A 26,421-nucleotide genomic window follows, 5' to 3' on the forward strand; every position below is an offset into this window, starting at 1 on the left:
GGCCTTTATCACAGTATTACTTTTTTAGTGTTGGTACAGAAAGCTTATATAGCAAACTAAATTACAACCTTGCATGATAACGTAGTGTCTTTACTTCCGTGTAAGCAGTATTCATTCTAGTGTTTAAAGGATTTTCCATCTCATTGGAATAGCAATTTTCCAGAAGGAAAAAGCCTTTTAATACATGTACGTAATGTTATTGGAATACATGGATGTTAAAATTATGGTGGACAGTGTCATGAAGGCTGTGCAGTGTATTTTTCTTCAACAGCTTCATCTACTTTATCCATTTATCACAGCAGCTCTTGATGAGAAAGGGAGGAAAAAAATGTGCATTTTATCTCTATCAGTTCACAGAAGCAGATGAAGATGACTGGGATATATCGTCTATAGAAGAAGACTATTTGTTGACGAAAGACGGTAGTGGTCAGAAGGCATCAACAGCTCAGAAAAATGAGTCAAATGCTGCATCTGTTGTACATGCATGGGGTCTTCCAAAGAAGGCTGTACCAAAACAGGAAGGTAATACATTCATTCTTCTACGTTCTAAATTTTAAGTGCCTGACACACCTAGAGGAAAACCTAAGTATAGTATGTTACACGTGGTAAAATACCATATACTGAATTACAGGAAAAAAACGTGTGGTATTTGTATGTAAACTCTCAAGAAACTTAAGCGTGGAATTTTAAAGCACATAGAGTCATAGAATGGTTTGGGTCGGAAGGGACCCAAACTGTCACGTAGTTCCAACCTCCTGCCTATAGGCAGGTCTTGAGAATGATAATGAATTCACTCAAGATATTTTTCCAAGTGTTCTGCTGGGCTGTGATATTATTTGAACCACTGGTAAGGAAACAGCTTCGATCTCACACAGCAGCTTCTAGCTCTACCATTTCAACGTGCTTAAAGGTTAAAACTGCTTACTGACTTTTCCCTTTAAAAACAACATGAACTGTAATGTTGACACTGAGCATTTGTACTGTGCATCATATCTATGGCAGGAAGAGTCCTCATATTATCAACATCTATTATTTCCTCAGTGTCTGAAGTTGTGGGCTTCATGAAGTCCACTGATATTTGCTCAGATAACACGATTCTTATAGATAGATAAATGTATATTAAAAATGCCTCCAAGTAGTCTTACTATTTTGGGGTTGGTTTGTTTGTTTGTTGTTATTTTTACAGGTCCTCGTGAAGCTGATAATACAAGCACACTAAAAAGCAGCTTAGTCAGTGTAACTGATTGGAGTGATTCTTCAGATATATAATAGTTACATTCCTGATGGGAGGTGCTGCTTTTTGGTTTCTGTTGAGTCTGAAATTGTGATTGGAATCATCGAGTGTTTCCTGCTCATTTCTCACGCTGTTCAAGTGACAACAATGAATACTGTTTACAGAGCTCTCGTGTCTTTCAGTCCTGAGTTTGTACAAAGAATTTTCATATGCACATTGCTGGCCGTCAGTATTTGGAAACCGAGCAAATCGTTCTTCCTTGTGAAGTCAGTGGTGAAAATCCTTGAATTCACTGAGGTGAAGATTTTGCCTCTTAAAGTTTACTTTAAAGACCAAACCTGGTCTTAGAAGAAAACCTGTTCACCAGGGAACAGAATTTACTGCAGAGTATTGCTTTATAAGATTTTTTTAAACGCATATTTTCTTGTATTTTATCATAAACTTTATACAAAGTGGTGAGCATTTTAAATAGGTTGTTTCCATGTATTCAAATATTAAGTTTCTAACATGGTTTACAATAAATGCCAAGGGCCTCATAAATAAAAGTTATCACTAAATGCCTCCTTTTTTGTGAAGTTACCCTCTTCCCCCTATTACAATTAACTCTTGGTTAACATAAAAGCAAAAAAGAAAATACAAGGAAAAAACATTTCAGTATGTTGTAAGGAGAAACAACGACCTTTAATTGAACACATGCATCCATATTTGTTCTTGAAAAGACAGGGAGGTTTTGACTTAAATTCAAAAGTAAGGTAAGATAAAAAGAGCCATGAATGACTTTGTAATTCCATGTATTTTAGGTGGTGTCAGGTGCAGAACTTTCTGTATTGCTGTGCCATTAATAAATTGGGCTGCCTACTGTATGTTTTTACAGCTTTGTCCCCAAATAGCCACGGCACTGAGATTCCAAGGGGTCGTCTGTTCAAACCTCATGATGGACCCGAGTTTGTTCCTAATTTCAGTGTCTCAGTCTAGAAGCAGTTTAGTATTCATTTATAATTTCTGATCTTATTTATTGAATCACTGTATAAATGTTATCTCTATTGACAGAAACAGAAAACAGATGAGCTGAATTTTTGAACTTCTGTAACCAAGATTATCCAAAATGGTTCTGTTCCAAGCTTTATTTGGACAGCACTTCAGGAATTTCATTCCCAGTGCAAGCAATGTGGTATTTCATTCTTATTCTTCCTTCACTTTCTTCATGGAAGTCACTTGCAGCCACGCTGGAGCCAAGGCTGGCTTGGCTGAGCAGTGATCTATATTAGGTAGAAAAAGAAAGGGTATGGCCACTGGAAGTTGGGTCAGGCAACATGGAAGGACTACAGAGGTGTTGTTTGCTGTTGTAGAGAGAAAATTCATGTGGCCAGAGCTCAAGGGGAGTTGAATCTGGCCGGTAATAGGGGAGACAAAAGTGCTTTTTATATGCATTAATGGTAGAGGACCATAAGTAACATTATTCTCTTACTTGGTGAGGATGGTCAACTTACAACTAGGGTTCTTTGCAAAGCAGAGACATTTAATGCCGCTTTTGCCTCTGTTTTTAATACTGATTAAGTATCTGGGATCCCCAGAGCCCTGCGGTAGAGGACTGTGGCTGTGGTAATAATAAACTCCCAGCCAATCCCGAACTTGGATGGGATTTCCTCCTGCAGTTGGAGCCATGTAAGTCTATGGGGTCTAATGGGATTCATCCCAGTGTAATCAAAGAGCTGATGTCATTGCAAGACCTCTCAATTATTTTTCAACAGCTGGAAATGTTCAGAGGTCTCTGTAGACTGGAAGCTGGCAAACGTCTCAGTTTTCAAGATGGGCAAGAAGGAAGACCCTGGTAATGTCAGTCTCGCTTCAGGGCCTGGCAAATTCATGGAGATTGCTCTGGTAGCCATTGAAAAATGTCTGAAATGACAGTGCTGTCATTGGTCACAGCCAATGGGTTCAAGAGGGGAAAGTCCTGTTTAATGAACTTAATATCCTTTTATGACATGGTTACCCACCTAATTGACCCAGGGAAGTCATCTGGTGTAATATTTTTGCATTTCAGCAAGGTTTTTCAGTGCTGTTTTTCAGAGTGTCCTTCTGGACAAAACGCTCAGTGTGCAGCTAGAGAACTGTGTCAAATGATGGGTGAAAAATTACCTGATGGGTTGAGCTCAAAGAGCTGCAGTTCATGGGGTAACATCAAGCTGGTAGGCAGCCACTACTGCAGTTCCCTAAGAGCTTGATTTTGGGGCCACAATGTAAGAAGGACATAAAGCTATTAGAGAGCACCCTAAGAAGGGTAACAAAGAAGGGTCTGGAGAACAACCTGCACAAGGAGCAGCTGAGGTCCCTGTGTGTGCTCATCCCAGAGCAGAGGAGCTGAGGGGAGGCCTGATGGCGGCTGCAGCTCCTCACAGGGAGCGGAGGGCAGCGCTGAGCTCTGCTCTGTGTGACAGCGACAGGGAACGGCATGGAGCTGTCAGGGGAGGGGCAGCTGGGGGTCAGGGACAGGGTCTGCACCACAGGGCGGTGGGCATGGCCCCCAGTGCTGGAGTTCAGGAAGCATTTGGACACTGCTCTCAGCAATAGGGTTTGGATTGGGGGCAGTCCTGTGTGGAGCCAGGAGCTGGAATCAATGATGTGGTTTCTTTAAGCTCTGGGTATTCTGTGATTCTGATTCTAGAAGAGGGGACTGAAAGTGACATGCCACCAGCCAGACGAGTGCTGTGTGGGACAGGAATCCAGATGGATGGAATAGGCTCAGTGTGTAGGAAACATCTCTGAGGCTTCTCTTGCCTGCCACGGAATGCCCCAAAGGCTGCAGCTTCTCTGTTCCTCTCCCCACCACACACTTGTGCTCACCATCACGTGTGCATTCATCTCATGCTGTGTGAGTCCCTTTCCAGTAACTGTTTTCATAACATCGTGCCCTGACTCTCCTTAGTACCTGATTAGACCGTGCTGCTCCTGGCTCCCCAGATTACATGCTCATTTCCACCTTACCCAGCCTCTTGCTCGTATTCCTGTGGCACTGAAGTGACTTTTACTTTCTCACACCCCTGACAATATTGTAAGGAGATAAGAGCCTGCATATTCCCATTGACTGCCATTGCCTGGCAACGGAGTTACAATGTCCTCTGCAATTCCAACGTCACTGCTGATTGGTGGTGAGACATTTTACATATTAACCTGCACAGAATATGACTCTCTTGTCCTGCGCTGAACCCATCTGAGAATCAGCTGCAGTGATGCACAACAGTACGTGCACTGCATGCGATGCTATTCCCAAAGCAACCGGACAGACCGCATCTGTAAATACCCTCTTTATTTTTATTCCTTTTTTTTTTTTTTAGAAAGCAGCATCAATGCATGATTTGCAGGTATAAACTTTATAATACAAACATCAATCTTAAAATATAACAAAATTTACATCGACGTGGAAAAAAAGCTGCAAGATAACACCTTACAAATTCATTGTCTTAGTAGTAATTCCATTGTGTTTTGGGGAGGGGGGAAATCACCCTGAATGAAACATACAAACTCATTTTTAAAACTGGCTTTGGATCTTAGAAAAGTACACTTAAACGTAAGCGTTCTTGTCAAAGTGCTTTGGTGAGGTTTTGTCTGGGACACTGTTGTGGATCTTTGTACGAGATGACATCACAGATGCGGCTCCATTATATGCATACGCTCTCCTGCAAAGAGAAGAGAATCAGCCATTTACGGTCATCTCACAGACAGGCAGCATCTCTTACCCAAGCAATGTAGTGCTATAAAGCTGGAAGAAGGGCATGGCAACGTGAAGCTCCTTCTGCTGGAGGCAGGGGGCACCTCCCTCCCCTGTGTGTTATCAGTTTCCCCCCCCCCAACTTTTCCCAGTAATTCCCCTTTATATAGACTGGGATTCCTCATTCACAGCCAATTAAACTGGTGCCGGCTCAGATGAAATACTGAGGCTGTATAGCAGACCTTAGGTGAGCAGTAACTCCTCCAGCTGTGCCTCCTCACTACCATCGCTCTTCTCCCAGCTCGCTCCCTTTTAATCTGATGGTTTAGATTTAAGAGACTTTAGATTTAGATTTAAGAGACTTCTCAATTCACGTAAGGGCCCCCAAACACTTCTCCTCCATCGTCTGTAGCAAATGTATCACATATTTATAACAAGCATTTGTACTGAGAAAGTAGCTTTTCTTAATTACATTACATGAATGATGGAAAGAAAATTATCCTAAGATCCCATTATTTTCTTTCAAGCACACAATCCTTTTCTGACCTCACGGCAAAGTGTTTCTGATAAGTAATCAAACAACTGCATACATACAGCAGGTACAAAGGTGCTATATTGATTTATTTCAGTAAGTGCTACTTGGGTTTTACCTTGGAGATTTACTGTTCTCAGCTATTGAGAAGCAGAATATACTGCCACCAATGATGCAGAGTGAAGCTCCAGCCCATCCAATGAATAAAGCTGCTCCTAATTCATACCTAGAGGAGTTAATAAATGTGTTTGACAAAGAATTAATTTAACATCCTAGAATCACTGAAGCTGAAAAAGACTTCTGAGGTCATCTACCCTGACCATCAACACATCCCCACCGTGGCCGCTAAGCACGTCCCTCAGTGCCACATCCACACGGCGCCTGAACATCTCCAGGGACACTGACTCCACTACAACATGAAGTTTTAATTCAAATTATGCTGATGTTTCCACCCCTGTGCTACAGTTTTCAGACGACTGAGCAGATTTCTGTCTGTTCAAGGTCTGGGAGTTCTCTGATTGAAAGCAGATATCTGCATCAGAGTTCATCACCCAGGATCTCATTGCAGTCAGCACGCAAGAAATACACACTTGACTCCAAAGTACGCCTGCTGAATCACAGCCTCGACTGCCTTTTTCAGTCTGCTCCAACAGAGGTGGATCAAAGCGATGAGCACAGATGGGAAGTGGCACAGAGTGAGCCCCATGTGAGGATGCCTCCACGCGTAGTGCAGTACATGGCATGCAACTGGGCTCCCCTCAGAAGCCAGTGCAGAGCAGAACAGGACACAGTTGGACTCAGACCCAGGAAGGCTGCTGCTATAACAACTCCACAGCCAGACCATTTGCCTAAAACATGGGAAGCACTACCTCGTTTTCAGCATCAACTATTGGCCTGAGGTTCAAGTGAGTCATACAAGGTGACCAACTGCCACCTTCCATCTCGCAGCTCCTCAGCTGGACAGAGATGAAGATTAAATTTGGTTTAACTGGGTAGAAAAAGGTGTTCTGCTTTTTTCCTAAGAGTTGGGAAGTGAAGACATGGAGTCCAGCCTTTGATCTTGGGACTGTTTGTACTTCTTAAGCAATATTTATTATAACATGCATAAGCAGTTAGCATGTATAGACCGTTCCTGGGTGATGGCCCTATGCCATGTTAATGAGTGGCAGAGCTTCCTTCACATCTTCACACAGATAAAAGTTTCTGATATACAGTGGTGCTTACAAGGAATTTTCAACCTGCATATCAACCTGTGTATCCAATCTAGTTTTCCAGGTTTTATAATAGTCAAGAAACCAATCCTACCCCACCTTCCAAAATCCAATATGGATTGGATTAAAAACATCCTGTACTTTGATGCCTCTTGAAAAAAGATAATAATAAGAAGAGAATAAATTTCTGTATTCCTTATTTTTTCCCTCTCTATACTTAAAACCCTTAAAGAAAATACAGTCTTCTGTTATTACAGTTCTTGCCTGTAAGAGCCAAAGCAGCCGTGCTCCAAAGACCTGCACCTGCCACAACTACCTCCAGCTACACCCACCCAGCAAGCTGAGAGCAGATATTTTACTATAACCCAAAGAAGCAGAATTAGTGAGACAAAAATAAGTATTAATATCAGTAAACATCCTGGTGGTTAGATATGTTAGGACCACGAAACAAATCAGTTATAGCTTCATTAGCCAACTGGGTGAACTCTAGGATGTATGTACAGAACAAACCTAACCGCCCAGCAAATCAACACTACTATCCAATGGAAATGTATATTTTAAATGTCTAGTTCTTATAATTCATGGAAAATGATAAGCAGGTTTGAAGCAATGTGACAGCAGGACAGTGCCAAGGGGGCCTGTGTGAACTGCGCCATCACTGATCCAGAGAAAAGAAGGCTGAGGGGAAAGGATTCTCTCCAAAGTCAGTCAGCTCTTTGGGATAAACTCACCCTATTCATCTGAAACAACGATGATGATGATGAGTTCAAATTGTGGCAAAGGACAAAAAGGACGAAGGCTAGAAAAGCTTTTGGTGGAAGTAGTGAAGTGACAGAACAGTTCCTGAAGATAAGTTCTGGATGTAACATAAGCAAGGCATCAAAGAGATCACAGATTTTCTTCTCTATTAGACATGTCTGAAGATAAATGAAATCCAGCACCAAGGTGTCCTGCACTGTCACCAAGTCTCTGTGTTATTCTGTGAGGTCAAACAACACTTCTGGAGCAGAGTTACATCCGTAATGCAAAACATTGTGTTGGAACATAACATCCTGTGTAAGACTTCTTTCTAAGTAAGCCTAACTCTAGGTTATCCCAGAGCAACCATTATTTCTCATCTACATACAAATTCAAATCAGAAGTCTCTTTGGGCAGCTCTCTGATTCCTCCTGCATGTGTAACACATCCAGGGCAACTCTTTGCCATCCGAAGACACCCAAAAGAATGATAAACATCCCATGTCATTCACTTTCCACTAACGGTATCTCGAGCCTGTCTTGGGCACCGCCAGAATAACTACAGATGAAAATGTGCAGCAAGCAGTGAGCAGCTGAAACCAAGGAGGGAGCCCCTCAGTGAAGACCAAAGCCAAATTCCCACAGTATGTTGGCAAGGCATACTGCATGCCTCTGCAAGGTATATCAAAGCAAGAGTTCCCAGAAGGCAGCAAAATAAATTGCTCCACTATATCACATATTGATTTAGAGAGTAAAGGAATCAAATGCCACCTTTATCTTAATCTATCGTAAGATCACTGCATGAGCTACACCATATGCACACCATGTGCAAGTCCAATTACAATTTCCCTCTCCATTGTTTTCCTTGTAGTTGCAATTAGGTATGCTGGCAGTTGTGCTACGCTATTTTTTTTCTCAGGAAAAAATGTAATTTCTTTCAAATAATGTTTTATGACCTTTATTTTCTCATTTGTTCACAGTAAAACTCTGCCACGAGGTCTGCCTGGTTGTTTTTTTTCCCAACCAACCAGTACAGGAACACAATGAAGGAAAGGGAATTCTGGCAACAGCCAAAGTGTTTTTCACTGAAAACAGTAAGCCTGATGAATAATTAACTTCTGGCTGCATAGCCAGACTCCATTTTCTTCACAGTAGCTCACATCCTTGTAGCTTTTGGTGGCCTTTGGATCCTGTCCTTAACGTATCAACAAGCTGAAACTATAGCAGACTTACAGAGGAAAGTATTATGAGATTGTTTTCAAGAGAAGTAGTGTCAGCCCTACAGCACGTGTGGTTCCAACTAAAGGTATTTAGTCAGTTAAACCACCTTCTGTCCATCAAAAAGAAAGGGAAAGGCTCAGGATACATCACTTGGATCTCAAGGAAATTTATACCCAGCACCTGACATATTCTGGAATCAACATAAAGAAAACTGTGAAAATCTTGTCCTAAAAGACAAGTTCGCATTGCATAAGAAGCCATAGCATGAAATCCTATGATGCTCTAGTTGACAGCCAATGTTTTCAAACATGGTGAATAAAATGTGCTTCCAAAATTCATACACTGATTCATGAATGAAATGCTGCCTTTGAAAGTTCTGAGCATTCACAGCTTTAAGGAACGTCTTTATGGATCGTTATTTCTGCTATGGATTCTGCAGTTCTATAAACACAGAGTTCTTTATGTTCAATTACACTTATAGTCAAAGTACTGACATTAGTCTTGTGTTTGGAAAGGTTTATGATTCAGCCTGGAGAAAAGAAGGTCCCAGAGAGGCCTCACTGCCTACTATTGAAATATGCACCCAGTGAGCACCTCTGTGTTGTGAGATGCACAAAGACTACAGGCCCATCACTCTACAGAGAGGTGTTACCTCATTACATTTCAGCACAGTTACAGCAGTTGGAAAATCTGATCAAATGAACTGCATCCCACTTTCCCTTTCAGCCCAACAGGAGAAACATTTGCTTTCTGTACAAACGGGTTCTGGCGTGCAGCACAAAACTTCAGGTATACTTTTGTGAAAGATTGATGGGTATGGGAAAGTACTTACTTCTGTGCAACAAAAGAAGGATCAAAGAACTCAGACGTGATCCTGTGTGCATACAGGGAACAACCAGTCATGGAGCACAGCCCTGAAAAGCATAAGACAAACCATTCAGTGGAACAGGCAGAGAAGCTTTGGGCCTGATTCTGAAGTGATGTAGAACTGTGTGTGCAAAGCTCTGGTACGACTCCAAAGACACAAACTTAGAGAAGGAAGGTATATTTACCACACAGTATGAAAATCAGTCCAGCTAAACAAGCTATTCTTGCTTTATTTTGATCAGAGCCGCCGATTTTTGTGCACTTCATCCCAACCAGTCCAAAAATGGAACCAAAGAAACCCAGACAGACAGCGGAGATCATCAGTCCTCTGCAGGCTTGGATGTAACCTGCAATGAGAAGGGGTAAGACTTGTGTGAGGGCATGGACCACACCAGGTTTCACTACAGCTCCCCTCACCGCACACAGCAATAGCATTAGTAGTTAGTTACTTCAAACAAAATCAAACCTTGCCTGGAGTAATGCCACCTGATTACTGAGCGTGTTCTTCTAGGTGATGGGATGATAATGTTCACCAGTGGGCATCGCCATGTGAGCCCAACACCTAAGAAACATACTATAGCAATCAGAGCTGGAAGAAATAATGTTGTGGCACTGAGCATTGCCTTGTCTGCAAGAGGCTGGACTGCTGGGTTTGGAAGAGCACGGTGCCTGTCATGGGTTGCAGAGCTTCTCAGAGCACACGAAGTCTTGTGTGTGCATGTGCCATAGATGCAAGAGGACTGGCAGCAGGATGGTGAGCCTGGCTGGACGTGCCACTCTGATCTCATTTGGATCAGCCAAGAAGGTCCTTGTTACTCAAGGAGTCCAAATACACGCTCAGCCTCATGGACAGCCGTGATCCTTCAGATAAAGCAAACGACTGGACATGTGCCTTGCTACTGCATTCAGCTGTGTTGCCATGCCAGCTGAGGCTGCTCAAACCGAACCGCCCAGCAGCTGGACTCTCCCACAGGACAACAGACTGCGTGTCCTTTTCTCCCTTCACAGTTAAACACTGCGATAATCACACAGTAATGTCCATTGCGTGGAACGCCGCGGTCTTACACAGCTGAATAACTGTCACAAGATGTTTTTTCTCCATAACCTACTGCATCTCATCTAAAATGGAAATGCGCTCCCATTATTCCTGCACTCACTCTTTTCTCTTTGATCTCCAGCGGGTGGAAATCTTGAGAGCCAAGCCAGGTTTCCATTGCTTATTACGCCTACTTTTACAGAACAACAAGCAAACAAAAGAAACCTGCATAAAAGCCCCTAATGTGTATAGAATTCATCTATTAGAAAAGGAACGAAGGGACATTTAATGAAAACAGATGGCCATAGATACAAACCAAAAGGTGTTACTGTTCATATAATGAAGCTATGGGACTCTTTTCCATGGGCTATCTGGACGCTAGAAGTGTACACAGGCACAAAAAGAGATGGGATAAATTCAGTTAGAAGAAATCTGTGTCTGGCTGACAGGCCCCTGAGCTGCAAAAGGCCATCACAGGTGCTTGGCCTTCTTCTACACTCATTAGTGGCATTCTCTTTGGTTGCTGCTGGAGGAACATCACCATCCGTGATACAGCACACAAGATGCCCCATCCTTGCAGGCATTCAAGGCCAAGTTAGATGGGGCCCTGGGCAGCCTGATCTGGTGGCTGGGAACCCTGCCCATGGCAAGGGGTTAGAACCAGGTCATCTTTGAGGTCCCTTCCAATTCAAGCCATTCTCTGATTCTCTTACATGGCATTTTGTAGGATATGATGCCACAGCTTATCAGCCCTACAGAATTCAGGAGCTCACCGAATGTCTCAGAACAAAACCCAACGGCATTTATTTACATCCATCTGTGTGCACACAGGCATTGCTCACCTATAACATGATTCTGCAGCCCATCTGCTAAAGAAATACAGTATACAATGGAATAACCATAATTGTCATAGGACTCTCACGTTGGAATAGGAGAGCCATTTATGCCTGCTCAGGTGTCTAACACGGTCATTAAAATTAAAGTCTGCATTATAAGATAGACTCCTACAGTAGCTGGATGAGCTGCCCATTGGAGAAACCTTTATGACACAGCTGGTAATAAATGAAACAGGCTAACCAGCTCAGAGTTGACTTCTAATTTTTAGATATCTACAATCACGTATAATAGCCCTTATCTTCTATATGCAATGATATCTAACAACTTGCATTTTTAGAAAAAAAAAAACCCCACACTTTGAAATATTCTTTTTTAATGAGGTGTTACTTCAGTATTATTACCACGTTCAAGATTTGAGCTGAAAAATTAACTTGCTGTTTTCATATGTTTGATTCGTATATCAATTTTCTTTTTCCTTTTTGTTTCTGGATCTCTGTTGTACTGAGTGTATCTGTTAGAATCACAGGATCATAGAACCACCAAGACTGGAAAACACCTCTAACATCATCTGGCCCAAATGTCCACCCACTGTCAATACTTCCCCACTAAACTGTGTCCCTCAGTACCACATCTAAACACCTCCAGGGACAGTGATTCAACCACCTCCTTGGACAGCCCATTCCAGATTAGCACATTGACGCAGAATAATTTGATAAGGCTAATATTTTCCCTCAGTAATTGTGAGATAGCCTGGGTTATAAGGCTTCGAGCAGAAACGTGTATTGGCAGGTTGCTGTACCTCAAAACCTTTTGAGTACACATGAAGAGTAGCGCTTCCCAGTGTTGTAGCAGCAAGAAAACAGGTAGCCCTTCCCTCTGCTCTCCTAAAAGCTTAGTTATGCAGCTGCTGCTGCTTCTGATCTTCTCCACTCAGCACTAAAGAACCTCCAGCCATGAGTCAGGAACCATAACAAGAGTGTCTCTGAGTAGGTCGCTCTTGTATCCCTAAACCCACAATAAAAAATCTCATACATCATCCCATGGCATCCAAAGGAGGTGCTTTCACCCGAAACACCACTAAGTGGAAAAGAGAAGCACTACAACTCCCTGCAGTATAGGGATCCTGAAAAGATCTGAGACAAATCCAGCTGGAGAACTACAGGCTGAAGATTTACGAAGCCAAACCTTGAAATTACCATCTGCTTGAGGACCTCTCACAGGTCCTCTGTCAGATATTTTACTTTTAGGTTGGGATCTGCAAGAAAATTAAAAGCAGAGCACACCTTTTGATGTTCACTGGACTGTACAACCAGTTGATGAAACTTGGCATTTCTAAGGCATGATTTCCCTTATCCTACCAGAGCTATCTACAATAGATCATATTAATTGCACCTGATATTTTTTCTGCAAGCTTTGTAAAGTGAGCCTAAGGGTGACTCACAGCTATTTGGTGGTTATCTAATACCAGGTGAGATGACAACCACTGCAAAGCAATCTGCTTCCTCAACAGCGAAATAAAACTGTACTCCCAAACAGCTCGCTTCAAATTCCAGCAATAATTAAAACCTCTGCTTTTGTGTCAAATTCTGTAACTTTACTCCTTTGGTGTTTTTTTTCCCCCTCAGGCAAAACCCAAAGGATGTCAGTAGGAAAAGGGTGTTGGTAAGACTTCAAGATGTGGCTCCCTCAGTTCATAAAGGCACGAGTCTGAAGACGGTGGTCCCGCTTTGTTAATTTTTGCTACAGCAGGCAAGGAAAACTTCCTGTTTACTACTTTACAATGTATTTCTCGTAGCACCCAGGTGAAGCAGGAGATGCAAACTGGTGAGGTAGCTATTATTTTTGACAGGTCCAATTTATTGACACCGTTAGCGGTTAATTGACACATTAAGGTGCTGAACCATGAACACAACCACCCAGAGGTCCTCTAAACCTATTTATGCCCAAGCCTCTGAGGAAAAGCAATAAATATTCACCCCAACCAAAATAACCATCATACGCTAGGAACGACATGGCTGAAATTCAATTGTTACTGAAGGTCAATACGCAGCTTTAAAATAGGTAGAGGTGGTGAGACAGCAAGGAATGATTAACTCACCCAACAGAAATCATTTTCAACTATAATTGCATGAGCTGGAGCACGGCTCAGCTCCGCTGAATGAATAACCTTCCTCACTAAATATTTCACCAAATCCTGCAGGCCAAGTGAGGTGGGACTCGTTTCAGCTCACCGCAGCAATTATCCAACCGCCACACATTTATAACACAAAATAACTGAAATGGTCATAATCTACACCAAAAAGATGGAAGAGAGGAAGGCTTTGATGCTTCCACCAAGCTGACTGTGGCAATGGGACGCATAAAAGGGTGAAATCAACCTCAGTATCAACCTCAGCCCAACTGCTCAGACCTCAGATAAAAGAGACCACTTTCAGCTGAGACTCTAACTGTACCTTTTCTTTGCTTCCTGGAAAGCAAGAACCAAGATCTATCATCCAGAGAGTGGGAATCTGCTACTTTACCCTCTCCCACTGAAACCCAAAGACTGCCTCCTTCCCAAATATGTGTTATGCATTCTTTCATCAACACCTACAAGAAGCTGGTACCTTGTCATGTACGCACTGACCACCCAAAGAAAGCTCTGAAGCAATGAAAAGCCATATGTTTGAAGCAGACAAGGAGGCAAACATGCATTACTCATAAAGTCATGTTTAGCAGCATTCCAAGAGAAACCTATTTCAAGTATTTTTTTTTTCAAACAAATGTGTTTTGTCTTGCATTCAAATTAATCTTGTTGGGCTATCACCTTTCTTGCCTCCCCGCTCTCATGCTGGCCTCTCATGCTCTCAAACTGCTATGAGGAATTCACACATTCGCACTGTATATTTCTCACAAAAACATTTGCGTAATGTCATGGGGGTTGCCACCTTCACAATGAAGACCTGCAGCGGCATCTTGCAGTCTGCATCATGTGAAGCAGCGGCGGTTACCTTACAGATACAGCTCAGGTTGCTTCTAAAAGCACACACTCATTGCCTTTGTATGTTTTTTTTTTAAGCTCCAATACCTCCTTTTATATCGTAAGTAAATTTTTTGTTCAGCTTTGTTCTTTCTAAAGGTCACTGGATACGCTGCTGGAGACATGGTAACGGATACAGCATTAGGAAGTGGTTTCATCACCAAGTTTCTGTCTATGACCAGCAGTGTGCAAAAGCAAACCCAAAATGATTTGAAGTCCCGCAAGAACACTTATGCTCATACACAGAACATGGGGTCTGTATTAAGGGGTCAGCCCGTAATGATGGCAGGCCTGGTTTACTACACAAGAATGAACGAAGGAGGAAAAGAACACAGGTAATTTTGGGTGCTATGCGGTGTGATGGCCCCAAAGCCACTGCCATGCCACTACCAGGAACCTGCGCTCCATGATGCACACTGGGAACAGGGAGTAACCCCTTGGCTACTCCTGACCCAAGCTACAACACCTTCTGAAGAAGGGAGAGGCCTTTTCATGCACCCCACAGGAGTGCCCAGCATCTCTCCAGCCCTGCCCCACCACTTCAAGGAGCAGAGCAAGCTCCATAGGGCTTATGCTCACCAAGACCTGCTCTCCTGGGACAGAATGGGCACCAGATCTGTCCTTCTTTGCTTCCCCTGGGTGCACCATCTGAGGTTAAGCTGCCACACTGCAACAGCAGGGAAGGGTGAGGGTGAGATGGAACACAGGGTCCGTTGCAGGGGAGGAGTGGAGCTGGGGCCAGGTTATAGCCCAGAGGCAGCTCTGGCTGCAGCAACACCCCCCAGCTGGCCTGCTCTGTGCTGGGGGTCTTGCTACAATCTGTGCAGCCCAAATCTCCCTTACTGTGCCTGCACACCAGTATGTAGCCCCACTCGGAGACATGGATCAGGGACACTGAAGCCAGGCTACCCAACAGCCTCTGTCAGGAGGATGGGATGAACCCCGTCCAGATGTGGATTCAGATGCTCTGCCAGATGCTCCCCTGCACAGCAGCTACCTCAGACACTCGTTTCTTGGAGAAATGGGACGTGTCTCCCAGGACACAACGTCTTCTAGGTCTGAGTTGGGTTTGGGGGGGTTAATAGAGGCTTTGCTGTTTCTTTTTTTCTTTGTTTCTTTGGGGTGGGGGGGAGGATTTTTAAACATTCCCAATGTAGTGCAGTGCTCCCTCACAGGGCACAGCTCCTCACCAAAGCCTCCAAACCACTAAGGTTCCTACACCAAGCCCCTGACACCAGTGGGATGAGGCCGTTGTCCCACCCCACTGTGGAACCAGCAAAGCCCTCTGCCACCGTGGGGCTGGGGCAAAGAGGTTTCGGGAGCAGCACTCCTTCATCCACAGGCAGCATCCGAAGCACAGATGCCTGAAGGCTGCTTTGCACCCTGACCTCCTGCACGTCCTGAGGGTGGATTCAAGGTTTTCTGATACCGGGACTCATTTGCTTAAGGGCAGCATTAATCCCTGCGGTGACAGCATCGATGTCCCACTAGCAAACGTTTCCTCAACGAACCTTCTTAAGAAGTGAACCAGCCCCGGACCCTGAGCAGGGAGTGCCCTGGAGGCAGAACCGGCGTGGTGTTTTTCCTTTGGAATATCAGAGCCACGGGCAGGCTATACAGTTTATTCCTTTATGGCCGGAGAAACTTGGAAAAGGTGCCATTATTTTAAGAACCTCTCCTCCCTTTATTGACAGCCACTCCTGAGGTTATAAACCAAGGCCGGCCGCACTTTCACTCCTTCTCCCGAAGCTATCATGTAATTACCGGCGAGTCTCCGCTGTGCGGGCTGCAGCACTCGGCGAACGGGCATATCCCCCCCAGCGGGCACGGAGCGCAGCGCCCACCCGCCTCAACCCCCGGCTCCGGGTGCCGCAGCCCAGCGAGCCCAGCAAGCGGACACGTCCCAGTTAAGCAGCACCGAGCGCAGCAACAACCGCTATAACCCCGTGCCCGCATCACCCCCAGCGCCGCTCCCCGACGGCGGCCCCGCGACGCGCGCCCCGCTCGCCCCCCACTCGCGATCGCGGCGCAGGCACGGACTGGGGTGTCGGGGCGGGGGGCGGCGGGGTCTGACCGTCGAGAGCCAGCATGGACGGGAAGTCCTTGCAGTTGGAGACGCCGGTGGAGTCGGTCACGCAGGTCTTCCAGAGGTTGGCCCAGAAGGTGGCGGTGGTGATGACGGTGCCGTCGATGGAAGACACCTTCCAATAGTCGGTGGGCAGCGTGGAGGACACCAGCACCCAGCCGGAGATGGTCAGCAGGAAGGCGACGATCTCCGCCGACGTGCTCGCCATCGGGCCCGGCGGCAGCAGCGGGCGGCGGGCGGGCGGCGAGGGGCCGCGGAGCGGAGGGTGGGGAGGGGCCGGCGGGGAGGAGACCAATCGGAGCCGGTTGCGCCTGGAAGCCCAGCCCCTTCCCCGCCCCACCCCGCCCCGCCCGAACCCCCGCTGCCCACAGCCGAGGTGCGGGGGTCCAGTCGGGGCTGCGATGCGCTGTGCTGCCCTGCGGGACCTTTACTGGACGGGGCCCTGGGCAACCTGATCTAGTAAATGTGTATGTTTGGTGGCCCTGCCAGGCAGGGGGTTGGAACTACATGATCCTTGAGGTCCCTTCCAACCCGGGTCATTCTGTGATTCTGTGGGACGCCCCGTCCGTGTCTGAGGCGGAGGTCGGAGCCGTCAGCCCGTTGCCACCCTCGCGCAGTTGGCAGCGCTCGTCGGGCTCGGCCGGGGCTGTATCGAGCCGTGCCGCAGCCCCGAAGCCATCCGCCCGGCCCTCCTCTAGTCAGGAGCTGTTTACTTTCCACATCAGTAGTGTATTTGCTATTGATGTGGAAAGTACACTGCCGGTCTTTACTTTCCGCCTGTTTGTTTCAAAACTATTGTTACTTTTTTTTTTCTGAAGGTTTTTTTTTTGCCAGGCAGGCAATCAGGGCAGGATAAGAAGCCACATTTACATCATTCTGCGGTGATGAATGCTGTTTGATTTTGCCATGTGGTAACAAACCTGGATATAATCGCCTTATTGCTGTACTGCCACCGGGGGAAAAAAGGAAAAACCCATTGAGGGCTGGGTGGACCTTTGGGCACCCATCAGAGCCCAGTGGCTGCAGGCTGGTGTCAGCCTACAGGTTGGAAAAGCCCTCTGAGTTCATCTAGTCTGACTGACAGCCCATCCCCTCCATCCCGCTGACCACGTCCCTCAGTGCCACATCCACACGGATCCTGAACACCTCCAGGGACTGTGACTGCAGCACAGAGCATGGCCGTAGGCCAGAGTATCATCTATGTGACGCCTGTGGTTTATTTGTTGGAGGGCAGGGTGGCAGACACAACATTTTAAAGTTGTTTATTTTATTTCCCCCTCGTGGCACTTCAAGGTCTCGGTGATGGGAGAAAGTCAAAGACTTGAGTCCAGATCTGGGTAATTTCATGCTCCTGGTGTGGGAAGCTTGCCTATACATTAGTTGCTAGTGCTGCTTGGGTTGGTGTCATGTGTTGGATCCAAGGTCTGCTGCCTGGGCAGCTTTTGGCCCAGGCCCACTCAAGATTTCCACTATGCTGTTAGATTGAAAGCAGGAAGGCAGAGTGAAGCACACTTACTAGTACCTCTAGGGCCAAATCTGAGCCCTGGGAGGAAGAAAAGGAAGAAGAGGATCTTCCCGTCAAGCACAGGGAACAGATTCCCTGCTGTGACCTTCAGCAATCACTTCTGCTGTCCCAGGCCCTCTATTTTGCATAGAACTGGGCTTTGGCTGTGATGTACAGTACAAAGCCATGTCTCCTGGACCAGTATCCATCTACCTCCACCTCGGAGGAGGCCTGAGCAGGTGGCTGAGGACAGGTGATATTAATTCCACCTTCAACCTACTCAGTGCTTGTGATCAAAGACCCACCAAGCAGGCCTAATTTGTACGCCCATTCGTGTACCCTTTTTTATCCAAAGAGTTATAAAGTGTTCTCAGTGTACAGGAGAACCAGGCTCAGTTTAGTTCCAGAGGAAGCCTCCTGTTCTCTCCTAGCCTGACAGTGCTGCTCCTGAAATATCTCTGGAGATATTTGTGTCACTTGTCTGGTCTTTACCATCTTTCTCATGCAAAATCAGAGCCAAATATTAAGCTTCTAATCTCATCTCTTGTGCAAACCCAAAATGACATCATGAGCAGCTGAGTATTCACTCAGATGAAGGTTAGCAGAAGCTGCAATAGATGCTCTTCCCCTGTGGCATGTTCTTTGCACTGGCAAGTATCTGCAGGGGTTAGATGTTGGAAAACACTCGTCTGTGAGGCTGTGTTTGTCCCCACGTTACATCATCGTCTCTCTGCCGCGCAATGACAAGGTCTTCAATCATGATCATAACTCCTGGGTCTACAACCTCAGTCTTGAGAAGAGAGGTGCTTGCAACCATCCCTTGGGGTTCATTTGTTCTGTTGCAAGTCTCACCGGCTCTGGGATGTAAAAAATGGCATTTTTAAAGGCTGATTGGTTACCTTTAGTAAGTGTATGCTGCACTCGTTCGTAAAATCAGAATGGAATGGTATTGAACACTTGGATTTTTATAATGTATAAAAGCCTATTGTACTACTATGTACAGAAGCGTCCTTCAGGATAGTTTTCTTAACAAGTCTGAAATACAGGATATTATTTTAGCTTTTGTGGGATCAAAATCACAAGCAATCATTATTGCCTCATAAATTTAACACTGAGTGACAGCACTGTTTGTTCCTTGGCCAGGATAAGCAGACTGGGGTCATCACGCCTTTGTGCCGGAGTAATTTCTCTTGTAATTTTACCATACGTAGGTTGGGCAACTCGAGGCTGTTTCCTGGCTCTGTTGTGTTGTGAATTTCAGGGTGCCTAGAGCACCTGTTCAAAAGAAAAAACAACAACCTTATTTTTCTAAGGCTGAAGGACGACTTCCTTGTTTGCCAGGGTTTTCCCAAGAAACTGAATGGTGGAGAGGTAAGGCAAACTTGCAAGGAATCGTACGACTTGAGCACCAAGCCAAGGTCAGTTGTGCTGCCAGTGGGGAATGCACCTCAACTTGTCATTAGCAGCAAACGAGGTCAACATGACTGCAGACTGGGAGAATTGCAGTCTTCTGTATTGTAGAGCACAGAAGATCTGCCTAAAATAAGAATCATAGAATTACTCAGGTTGGAAGAGACCTTGAAGATCATCAAGTCCAACCGCAGCCTAACCAGTACCCTAACTCTAAAAACCCTACACTAAATCATATCCCCGAGCAAAGAACTAAACGTTCTCCAAACGGAGAGCAGACAAAGCAATATTTCTCGTTTTCCTGTTCCGTATCAAGTAAAAAAGTCCATCAGAGTGGGAACATCAGTTAATAATCACCAGTCCTTGCTTATCTTGGGTCACCGCTGTTGTTTTTTGTGAAGCTATCAGAAATTAAAGGAAATTACTACCTGTCTTCTGTAAACCATCGGGATAAGAATGATGGTGAGTTACACGGTTCATACATGCAACCAAAAGTAAGAAACTCGTAGGAAATGACAAGCCAACACATTTTAGAGGAGTGAAAAATTGCATTCCACGAGTCAATAAACTTTCCTCTCTCCCATTCTGTGCAGTGTGTTTGGACATTAGAGACTTTGTTTCTTGACACCAAGATTGATGCAGTATTCTTTTCTTTCAGCTTTGCTTAATTTTACTGGGGAAAAAAAATTAAATATATATATATATATATATATCTTGTGTTGTTCCCTGAAAGTTTGTAATACAATGCTTTTAAAAATAGCTATAACCTGTTTAACAAACTGAGCAGGAAACCTGAAGAAATGCATCCCCTGCTTCACTTGAGGTGCATTCCACCCAGTGAACAGCACAGCTGCAGCTCTCAGCAGTTCAGAAGCTGTCTCCACACACAATAAGGTTTGGCCAAATGCAGGTAGATCACACTGTAAACTAGGGGAAAACTGTCCGGCTGATTCTATCATAGAATCATGGAGTCATTTGAGCTAGAACAGCCATTAAAAGTCATTTAGTCCAACTCACCTGCACTGACCTGTGCAATGGCGATTAGAAAGGACTTGCCAATTAAAAGACATCTGTATCTAGAGAAACTTAGAAGATTTTATGTCCTTCCAAAGCAGCTTGTTTCCAGAAGTGATCTTTGCAGCAAACTGGAAAGATGAAGAGGCTGAGTCCAGGCCTGAGACCATGGTGTACCCTCAGTGGGAACACTTTGCCTCTCAGCTTGAGCTCTGCCCTTGTACACTGTTGGCTGGTCTGTGCCTTTTTGTGAGCACTTGGCAGAGCTGGACGTGAGTAGTCTGTCATCTTTCACAGGTACCCACCCGGATAGCTCCAAAAATACACATGACTTCTCAAAACAAGAGTGTTTGCATTTGGAGAGGGGGTTGGACTAGGTGACCTTCAGAAGTCCCTTCCAACATGAATTACTCTATAACCCTACAATTCTGTGGCCTCACTGGAGCAAAAAGTTTAAGAAGAGGATCCCAAATTTGGCTTCTTTTAGTTGTTTTGAGCTTTTAGTGGTACACAGCTGTTACACTTCCCAAGTCTTATGGGGGACACCACACGATGTGTGGGAACAAGGAGACCCATTGCTGCATGCAGATTGCACACCAAGTAAGCAGAGACACTGCTTGGGAGTGCTTCAGGGTATGTTTGAACCCTTTGATTTCTGGCAAGGCAGTTCTCTCTGAGAGGAACCTGACCACATCCCTCTGCACACACATGCATGCACTCAATTGAATCTACTTTTAAAGCCCTCACACTTCATTACAGTCAGCTTCACTTTGGTTCCTTCAGCTTGACTTCAGATCTTTTCTCTTCAACAGGGAATTGCAGCTGCTGCAGGCAGCCCCTCTTCTCTCTTCTTCTGTCAAGTCTGTTTATCACTTATTTCAAATGCCCACACCAGTTCAGAAAAGAAGTCAAACCAGCAGGATCAAAAGAAGCAGTATCACCCATAGATTAAATACACATTAATTTGAACCTCTGTTTATCAATATTTTAAAGGCCGTATTGATCTATAAAAAGCCACATTATTTCCTTATTCCCTTTGTTTCAGAGCTGCTTGAGCGTGTTGTTTAAGTCAACTTTTAACTCCACTTTGTCACCATGACCTTCTTTGATCCCGGCCAGTTTGCTCTCAGATTAAGTCACGCTACAGAAGCTGCTTTGCTCCAGGTTGTGGTTTTTGTGCTCTTGGTTAAACGAAACTATTCACAGCCACTGGCAGGGATGACTGGTGCCTAACAAACAGTGGGGCCAGTGACAGCAAACCACAACACCATCCTGGTGACACAGCCCTTTTCCGAGTAAACAAGGGGCTACTATGGGAATCAGGGCTGGAAGGAGGGGAGGACTTCCATTCAGATAGAGAAGCTGGTGAGAACATATGAAGGAGACCCTGGCCTCCATCTATCTCCCTATCAACTGGAAGCAGGGGAAGCTTTGTGCTGAGACTTGCCAGGGCTGGGTACAAAGACCGCGGTGTAAGTTATCACCATGCTGCTGTCCTGTGCTTTGCTTCTGCCTCCTCCTTTGCCATGCCCTGCTGTCACATCACGTGCTGCCATCTCCTCCACTGCTGCCTCCAGTTGCTACCATCCCCCTTTAACTGAAGCACGTGCTTATCAGCTTTGTCTGTCGTGTTTTTGTCACGTTTTCTTTTTTGCTATGAGAACGTAGAGGGTGATAAAATCAATTCACTTGTGGTTATTTTAACTAGTTAATCTTAATAAAGCCTTAAGTCTTCAATCAGACCCAGTAGGGCCATCTGTTTTGAAAGCTGGATGTGTTGACTTCTGTGAAGTCTTGGCTAAAATAAATGGGAATTCTCTGGGTAGAGAATACAGGCACAGGTTGTGTGCATCAAGGGGTCTTCCTATTCCTCTGTGCTGTGTGGTGCTCCCAGTAACTCTTGAGCAGATGTCTACTGCTCCTTCAAGTGTCTACTGCGTGTAGTAAATGAAGCAGTTATGTTATTTCAGACAAAGTTTGTTTGGACTCATTTTTGCAGGATCATGTTCCACAGCAGCCATTTTCCAAGGACAGTACACAATGTTCTCTGCCTGTTTTGTTAATGCTTTCGTGCTCCCAAGGTGAAGATATTTTCTTTTATTATATTACCATCGTCCTCCCTTGCCATTGCCCTCGTAAAGAAATAAACCTTTTTGCACTGATAATGTATATGATAGAAGATTCGCACTGTGTTTTTCTGTTTTTCACTTTCTTCAGGTGTCTTTTATCAGCCAACTCCTTGTTTGAGTGGATCATTTACATGTTTGTTTTAGCTTTCTAGTTCATTTCAACTGCGAGTCAGGTGAAACTAGGCAGAATCCCTTCTGAGACATTTAGCATTAGAATTAGTCTTATTTTTTTCTTGTCAGAAGTTCGCTTCAGCATTTAGAGCATGAGATATTTTTCGGTAGTTTTAAGTCCAGCCTGTAAGGGAAGTTTGCTGCACTGAAGGACTTCTGATGTATATGGTCTTTTTTCTGACTTTGATGGTCTTTTTTAGGATTTAAGTATTGCACTGCACTTTCTTCTTTTCAGTAAGCAAAGCTGTAAACTGGGAGGAAATGGGATCATTAAACAGTCTGTGTATCAGTTTCTTTCTTTGTTCCAGTGTCTGGTATGCTCATTGTATGCGTTATGCCTAGTCTTGAATCAGAAATCCTTCCAACAGCAAATGCATTGAGGTCAGAAGTCTCAGTGTGATGAGATGGAGGATTTGGGTTGCAAATATTTAAAACAAATACTAATGAAATAAAACATGCCACCAGTTGCCAAACAGTAAGATTGGAGACAACAATGCTTGCTGCAATGGCTATTCTTTGTTGCTGTTGTTTTTTTTTCCTATGGGATAGTTCAATGGTATCTGAGGATTAAGGATTTATTTGGAAAGATGGCCCGAAGCATTTTTTATGTCATAATTCTGGGAAGTATGGGAAAAACCTGATCCTGTAGAAAATGGAAAGGACATAACCTGGCACACAAAATCAAGAGGTTTGCTGCATCCATTAACAAACTTGACATACGTGTTACGATACAGATACAGGAAGTATTTGTGTTATTGCTTAACATGCTGTTAATGCAAAATACTGCATTTAGGTATGAAATACAAAACCAAAACCATGTAAGAAATTCATTGCACAGTCATAACTTCCACTTTCCTCCAGCTTACATGGCCCCATCAAATGCAGAGTGTCCTTAGAGATATGTAGGTTGGTGGAAAACATTTCACTGACCAGGAGGGAAACCTACAGCAGTGGGCATAAGCGTAGGCATCAGCGTGTGGGTGCCTGCATGCAGGCTGGTGAGTGGTGGTGTATGCTGAAGCCTCATGAAGCTGCCATCCCGTGCCAGCCATTGTGCTTTTCAGGCACCTTCCAGTGACATGTCACATGCCCCAGGCTGTGACAATATTGATTTTTGGGATCACTTGTTTGAACTGGTTTCAATTTCCTTCCCATCCCAGAGATCTAACCTCAGCTTGGGACCCCTGCGATTGCTGTAAGTAAGTCCTTCCATTGCCTGTGCTTAGCAGAAGTTTTTACCCACACTTGTCACAACTGTTTATCAGCCTTTCCAGGACTGGAGACACCTCCTCCATGCTGAGGTTTTGTAAGCACTACCCAAGGTTCCCCTCTGCTCCCCTCCCTTATGCTCTCTGCACAGCCAGATAGTGGCTCTGCTTGAAGCCACCACTTCTGGAGGACTTCAGCCAAAAGTTGTAGACATTATACCTCAGATCTACACAAGGTGGTTAGAGAGGCAAAAGAAATGCCTTCTGAGGACCAAGTTTGAACCGCAGCATGGAAAAGCTATGCTTACAATAAAGGGAAAGCAGAACCCTCCCCAGGCCTTGCTCCCAGGCCTTCACTTGCCCGCACCACCAGCCATCTTCCTGATCTCGGGTGGCCCTGCCAGGCCTCCCACATAACTGTACACACTGAGTTACAGTGGTAGCAGCTCAGGCATTCTGAGCCCTCACCCTCTGCCCCTCTGACATCCCCAAGGGCCGCACTGCCCCTCATGCAAGCAGAAACTGCTCCATTTGCCCAGTGAAACTCCTGGGCGCTGGTGCGTTTCCTAAATTTTCACAGGGATCAGCGGCATCCTTGGACTCTTTCCTTGTGGCTGATGGGCACTTTTCCCAGACATGGTTGAGCGATTAACCTGTTACCTGCAGCTGTCAGCCACGCTATGCCAGAAAAGACGGAACAGTTAAAGATTTGCTTAGACTTTTGGGGCTATATGATGCCCCAGGAGTGCTCAGACACTGGGGATTAGAATAGCACCCACTCTGTTGGAAGGGAAACAGAGAGAGGAAAAGCTGTAGAAGCTTCACTCCACAGCTGTGGGCTCTCTGGGTTTGAGTCACATCTTTGAAGGCCACAACAGGACAGTATCAGTAACAGCACAAGTTAAAGACAGAGGTATAAGATGGGGAACTATTTGCTGCTGCAAAGACAGTCATTGGTTTGTACAAACAGAGCCCCGTCTATGTATTCAGGGAGGTATCTACCACTCGGTCAGTGCAATATAGTCAGATGTAAAGTAAAGTGCAGTACAGCTCATGCTGCAGGCCTGGCCCTCCAACAAGGCCTGGAGAACCCAGGTGGGTATGTTTCCAAGGTGGGACTGCAAAAGGTGACTTTACTGTTTGTTCCTGAAGTCGAGCTCTCTTCCCTGCACGCCATTGTGTGCTGCCTTGTGAGGAGGCCTCTGCCAAGTTTCTCAGGCGTGCAGTAAGTCATTCCCTTCTCATTTTTAAAGTGTCATGGTTAATTTCTAATGAGATGTGCCTTTGAACTTCTGAACTTTAAACTTACTGGAGGAAGCCCTCTGAAGTAGATCAAAACCCGCAGCGTTACTTTGAGCAATGATTCATGCCACATATGCATGATGCTGAGATATTAGCCCAGGTCCTTTACATGACACGTGAATCATTGAATGTATAAAATAGAACAGAAGAAAATAGAATTGTTCGGTTGGAAGGGACCTTCAAAGATCATCTACTCCAACTGCAACATATATTAATGTATACAAGTAAACGCAATAAAGTAATTAAGCTAGGATGCGTGTCCCTGGGAGCAGAATTTGCCCTGCAGATTACCATACAGACTGAAATACAAATCACTGATCTTTACCAATGAAAAACACATTATGGAGCAAAGCATGCATACACATTCACATTCATGTATTTGTATATACTGGAAGAAAGGTAAATTTTGTTACGTATTCCTGGCATTTGTCTAGTATCTCAGAATCACAGGGAGAGATCAGTCTTATCAAAACTGCAATTTCCTTGGTTTAAGAGCAAAAGTACTAGCTAGCAATAAAGACAATTCATCAAATATCAAGAAAGAAAGATTCAGGATAAGAACTGGAGATCAGAGCAACCCAGCCTCACATTTCTTTCCTTTTTACAGAAATCCACAACTAGGGACAAAAAATGGCACTCGATCATGGGGTTTCTCTTTGCTCACTTAATTTCCTCTGCCTTAGATATCCCTACATACTGTTATATACCGCATGTATATCCTTAGGATTTTTTATTGCTAGCAGCGTGTTGGGTATGTAATAATTACAGCAATTTGTTAGCCTTATCAGAAATTATCTACATTCACTCACAAAAATAGAGAGGTACTTCCTTCACAGTTACACCTTAAAAATGTCCATCAAGACATACATTTATTTAATTTTTCCTTTTTGTTCTCCCATCCTTCCCCCCTTCTCCACACCCCCAATATTTATGTTCTTATTGCAAAGAATTTGCACTAATATGCTAAATATTTTAGCAAAAATTCCCTAAATGAGCTATTTGTGAATCGTGGGTCACTACTTTCATCATCTCCACTCAAACAACAGGTTTGACATTCTGACTTGATTTATTTGTACAATAGCCCAGATTTTTGTAGTGGGGAAGTAAGCTTCTTGAGAAATCTCTGTTTTGAATAATGCCGTAGCATTTGTGAACTAGTAGGTGTTTCTGAGGTTATTTTCCATTTGGTTACCG

At 44.6% G+C, this 26,421-nt stretch overlaps 3 protein-coding genes across 14 annotated transcripts in view; 2 read left to right on the plus strand and 1 right to left on the minus strand.

Annotated features, from left to right (window-relative positions):
- The window catches only part of DZIP1 (DAZ interacting zinc finger protein 1), a 33,715-nt gene extending 31,924 nt beyond the window's left edge, over positions 1-1,791 (plus strand). For all 9 annotated transcript variants that reach the window (XM_085535998.1, XM_085536000.1, XM_085536002.1 and 6 more), the window contains 2 exons: positions 351-522; positions 1,187-1,791. In XM_085535998.1, coding sequence (XP_085392124.1) covers positions 351-522; positions 1,187-1,269 — 255 coding nt within the window. In that variant the 3' untranslated portion in view covers positions 1,270-1,791. The remainder of the gene's footprint in view (positions 1-350; positions 523-1,186) is intronic.
- A 2,733-nt stretch (positions 1,792-4,524) lies between these two features.
- Positions 4,525-26,421, minus strand: part of CLDN10 (claudin 10) — a 53,472-nt gene continuing 31,575 nt past the window's right edge. Inside the window, exons 1-5 of one of the 4 annotated variants that reach the window (XM_015851549.3) lie at positions 16,478-16,716; positions 9,697-9,858; positions 9,477-9,558; positions 5,594-5,701; positions 4,525-4,911 (exon numbers count right to left, since the gene is read on the minus strand). In XM_015851549.3, coding sequence (XP_015707035.1) covers positions 4,797-4,911; positions 5,594-5,701; positions 9,477-9,558; positions 9,697-9,858; positions 16,478-16,697 — 687 coding nt within the window. In that variant the 5' untranslated portion in view covers positions 16,698-16,716 and the 3' untranslated portion in view covers positions 4,525-4,796. Of the gene's footprint in view, positions 4,912-5,593; positions 5,702-9,476; positions 9,559-9,696; positions 9,859-16,477; positions 16,717-26,421 lie in introns of those variants that run through there. The other 3 variants (XM_015851548.3, XM_085536011.1, XM_085536010.1) reach the window with 3 other exon arrangements.
- The window catches only part of ABCC4 (ATP binding cassette subfamily C member 4 (PEL blood group)), a 219,989-nt gene continuing 215,328 nt past the window's right edge, over positions 21,761-26,421 (plus strand). Inside the window, exon 1 of the mRNA XM_085535995.1 lies at positions 21,761-21,889. The gene's annotated coding sequence lies outside the window, so the exon portion shown is untranslated. The remainder of the gene's footprint in view (positions 21,890-26,421) is intronic.

This window comes from Coturnix japonica, chromosome 1 (genome assembly GCF_054131305.1).
Source record: "Coturnix japonica strain WE chromosome 1, WE-NBRP24, whole genome shotgun sequence".
Classification (NCBI taxonomy): Eukaryota; Metazoa; Chordata; class Aves; order Galliformes; family Phasianidae; genus Coturnix; species Coturnix japonica.